General features: G+C 50.3%; 1 protein-coding gene across 1 annotated transcript in view; it reads right to left on the bottom strand.

The window, feature by feature from the left end:
* The window catches only part of LOC115415784 (protein spinster homolog 3-like), a gene marked incomplete at its 3' end in the record, with an annotated part of 32,539 nt that extends 31,772 nt beyond the window's left edge, over positions 1 to 767 (bottom strand). The window contains exon 1 of the mRNA XM_030129421.1: positions 681 to 767. Coding sequence (XP_029985281.1) covers positions 681 to 767 — 87 coding nt within the window. The remainder of the gene's footprint in view (positions 1 to 680) is intronic.
* Positions 768 to 4,545: the final 3,778 nt, after the last annotated feature.

Below are 4,545 nucleotides of genomic sequence, written 5' to 3'. Positions count from 1 at the left end.
GTGAGTGAGCGTGTGTGAGTGCGCACTGTCTGCTTGAGTGAAAAGAACGAAGGCTCACTTCCGGGTCAATATTATAGAGGAAATCTCGTGGGATTTTCACATCACGTGATGATGTAATGTATTGTTTTTGGTTTTTCTGTATTTTTATCTCAAGTAATGAGGTATTCTGGTCAGATAATTAATTAGAAAATCTATTGAATTATTAAGTGTAGAATGGTTATTCCTGTGGTGAATAATTATGTTTAAAAACACTGTTAAAAATATATTTTGTAAAAATGTCTGTAATTGGCCGGCCCAGTAGGAGGGGCTTAGGGTTTAACAGAAGGCTGCTGAAGCCCCAGTGGTCAGTGTTGGCTGAGTTGCAGAGCTGGCAACTGTGCTGTGGATTGTTCAACTTTTGTCAAGTGAGTTATTGAAGAACTTTGCACTGATGTGTTTTTTCTCGTGTTTTGTAAATTTGTAAATAGTATATATATATATTTTTTGTTTTTCCATTTTTGACTTCACTTTGTACATATATTGCACTTCACTTTGGGAGGCCGACGGCAAATAAATCACCACCATCTTTTTGCACCTTCAACTACGCCTGTGGTGTTATTTTTGAACAGTGTGGGAAAGAACCCTGAGGCATATGGTGTCAGAAGTGGGATTACACCATGATGGCTAATCGAAGAGTTTACGGCCCTAAAGCCAGCGTACAGGACTGCGCTCTCAGTCCAAGACAATGACTTCCCAGGAGGATCCAGCTTGGGTGACGGAGCAGACATCATCAGAGGAGGATGAGGAGCCACAGCCACCATGCAGCCGCTTCCAAAGCCCCAGCAGCCAAAGGTGAATTAGAGGGGGAACTGGTGAACTTTATGAGAGACTTCCTGGTGGCACAGCAACAAAGAGAGGAAGGACTACTGGCAGAACTTAGAGGTCTACGAGCTTCTCTTCCCCAGACTGGGCAGCTCCTGCCACCTGTGCCCCAGCCCCGCCAGGCCCCTGCAACTGCAACCACTGTCACTGCAAGCAGTCTGAGGCTTGATCTGCCTACACCAGCACCCCGGCGAGGACGTCAGGAGACGACCCCAGAGGTTCCGTCCTTCCAGCACCATGGTGGCGACAGAAGACCTGACCAGCTTGGGTCAGAATGGAGGCCCTACCAAGACCCAAAGACTCCCCAGTGCCAGATGGGTGAGGACACTGAAAATTATTTGCTCAGGTTTGAACGTATTGCTAAAACCTGGAAATAGCCTGGAAGTGAGTGGGCATGTCGATTGGTTCCATTATTGACTGGTAAGGTGTTGGAGGCTTACAGCACCATAGATGAAGAAAGAGCCCACTGTTATGAAGATCTGAGGGCTGCTCTGCTTTTAAAGTTTGACATTGCACCTGAGACGTACCAGCAGCAGTTCCGAGCCACCACTGTACCACCTGATGAGAACCCCACGGAGACCTACCATCGTCTGAAAGGACTCTACTGATGCTGGATCTGGCCCGAGCAGCACACCAAGGAGGAGATTGGGGAGACCATCATCCTGGAACAGCTACTCCGAGTGCTTCCGGTGGATGTGAGGACTTGGGTAAAAGAACATGAGCCAGAGGAGGGTCATACAACTGCCAAGCTGGCCCTACAATACTGGAATGCACACAGAGGAGGACCAGCTCCACGCAGCACCAACATGTCACACCGACCTGTGTTCCACCGGCCCCAGGCGAGGCTGGGGAGGGGAGAGACCAACCCAGGACCATCAGGTGACACCAGTACTGCCCCAAACCAACAAGCTTCTGGTAAAGACTTTGTCTGTTTTTACTGTCAGCAGCCAGGCCATAAAGCTTCTGTGTGTCCTGTACGCAAAGCTAAGGTCTCTGGCGCATGCTACCCACCTCATTTTGAAGTAGGGCTAAAGGATGAACTGGGGGTGAAGGCAAGGCATTAAACTGTTGGACATCAGGTGACTGCACTGCTGGACACTGGTAGTTTTATTCCCTGGTGAAACCCAGCCTGGTGCCTGTGGGCTGTGTGGACTTCAGCCGACAGGTGGAATTTTTGTGTGTGCATGGTGACAAGCATCCCTACCCTAAAGCAGACTTAACCATCACAATTGACAGGCAACCATACCTTTTGACTGTTGGTGTGGTAGAAAACTTGCCTGTGGATGCAATTCTGGGTTGGGACTTACCTGTGTTGATGGACTTGTTGCATGAACATGAACTATCTGCAGAAAGTGACTCTGGGAAAATGGTGAAAATGGGGAAAGTTGATGTGAATGTGTCTCGTCCTGTTGTTATCAGAGCCCAGGTAAAAGCTAGTGTCTAACCTCTTCCAGATTTTGATAGTAGTCTGTGTGAGGGTGGCACTAAGGGCCCCAGAAAATCCCGGCGTCAGCGTCGCTTTGAAAAACAGCTAAAGCTAACAAAACCAGACCGCATGCTGTGTGACAAAAGGTGGGATGTTCCTGACAATATTTCTGTGTTGCAGAGGGCAGATGCTACTTTGACACCTTTGTTTGCAAAGGTGGTACCTGAACCCAGTGGGAACTGTAGGGGGCAGGAACAGTTTATTATTGACCATGATGTGTTGCACTGTGTGGGTAATGATGCTAAGCGTCTCGTGATCCCTGCTAGCTGTAGAGCCCTTGTCATGCACTTGGCACACACACGTCCCTGGGCTGGGCACCTGGGCTGCCACAAAACTTACATGCGCATCAGTTCACGTTTTTATTGGCCCTCTATGTACACCGACATTCAGAAATATTGCACCATATGCCCCACATGCCAGAAAACATGCACCACACGGAAATCTGACCGTGCTTGTTTGCAGCCACTGCCTGTTATTTCCACACCTTTCTGCAGGATTGCCATGGACATCGTCAGCCCTCTGGTAAAGAGCATCTTGGTGGTCTGTGACTACGCTACACGGTTTCCTGAGCCCTTCTTGCTCCGCACCATCACTGCACCAGCGGTAGTACGAGCACTGGTACAGCTGTTCTCCAGGGTGGGGATACCAGATGAAATCCTCACTGACCAAGGGACCAACTTCACATCCAGGCTGATGCAGCTCCTGTACGGACAACTTGGAGTCACCGCACTCAAAACCACACCTTATCACCCACAGACCGATGGACTGGTGGTATGGTTCAACCCGACTCTTAAAAAGATGCTCCAGAAATTTGTGGATGACACAGGAAGAGACTGGGACCGCTGGCTGCCTTTTCTGCTGTTCGCCTACCGGGAGGTTCCACAGGCTTCAACAGGGTTCTCTCCCTTTGAGCTCCTGTGTGGCTGGGATGTCCAGGGCCCACTAGATCTGCTCTGGAAGGGTTGGGAAGCTCCATCCACCACTCCAGGGGACAGAGGGATTTTACAGTTTGTGCTGGAGATGAGAGAGCGGCTGGCCAGGTACCAGGAGGAGGCAGAGGTCAACCTACGTGAGGCCCAGAGAAATCAGAAGACCTGGTATGAACAACAAGCTCGTCATCGAGAGTTCCAACCCGGCCAGAAAGTCCTGCTGCTTCTCCCCTCTTCCAACAGCAAGCTCCTGGCCAAGTGGCAAGGTCCTTACCTCATCACTCACAAGATGGGCCCCGTTACCTATGAGATCCATCATCCAGAGAAGAAAAGCCAGAAACAAACATACCATGTAAACCTGCTGAAAGAGTGGAAGGACAGGCAACCTGAAGTACCAGCTCTACTGGTGAGGAAGGTGGACCTGGAGGAGGAAGAGGATGGTCCAGAAACCCGGCTGGTTTCTGAAACTCCTGTCCTGACACGTCTGGCTCCAGAACAAAAAGCTCAGCCGCTCAAGGTTTTCCAGGAGGTGCCATTGCTCTTCGCTGCCAGCCCAGGGAAAAACAAAGCAGTGGAGCACATCATCCGGCTTAAAGATGGACGACCAATTTGCCAATGTCTCTACAGGGTCCCACAACAGCTCGTGGTCAAGCTGCAGCAGGAAGTGGAGGAAATGCTGAAGTTGGGGGTCATCGAACCATCTAACTCTGAGTGGTGCAGTTCGGTGGTCATCGTCTTCAAAAAGAATGGGTCTCTGCGCATCTGCATTGATTTCAGAAAACTCAGCTCCATCTCTGAGTTTGATGTCTACCCGATGCCGAGGATTGATGACTTGCTGGAGAAGATTGGAGCCGCCAAATACATCGCTACACTGGACTTGTGTAAAGGTACTGGCAGGTACCACTGGAGGAGTCGACCATATACAGCATTCCGAACACCAGCTGGCGTTTTTCCAGTTTACAGTGATGTCGTTTGGTCTCCATGGAGCACCTACCACCTCCCAGTGGCTAATGGACAAAGTTCTCCAGGACTGTGGGCAGTGCAGCGCTGCTTATCTGGATGATGTGGTGATGTTCAGTCCCACCTGGGAGGATCACCTGAGACACCTGTCCCTGGTCCTGGAGAAGATTCAGCAGGCAGGGTTAACCCTTAACCCAGACAAGTGTGAGTGGGCACAGCAGGAGACCAGGTACCTGGGTTACCAACTGGGCCGAGGAGAAGTGCGTCCACAAGTGGATAAGGTGGAAGCTATCCGCAATTGCCCTCGTC

The sequence above is a fragment of the Sphaeramia orbicularis genome, unplaced genomic scaffold, assembly GCF_902148855.1.
Source record: "Sphaeramia orbicularis unplaced genomic scaffold, fSphaOr1.1, whole genome shotgun sequence".
NCBI classification, from domain to species: Eukaryota; Metazoa; Chordata; class Actinopteri; order Kurtiformes; family Apogonidae; genus Sphaeramia; species Sphaeramia orbicularis.
Note: the sequence above shows the minus strand (reverse complement) of the source record. Positions and strands in the feature narration are given on the sequence as shown.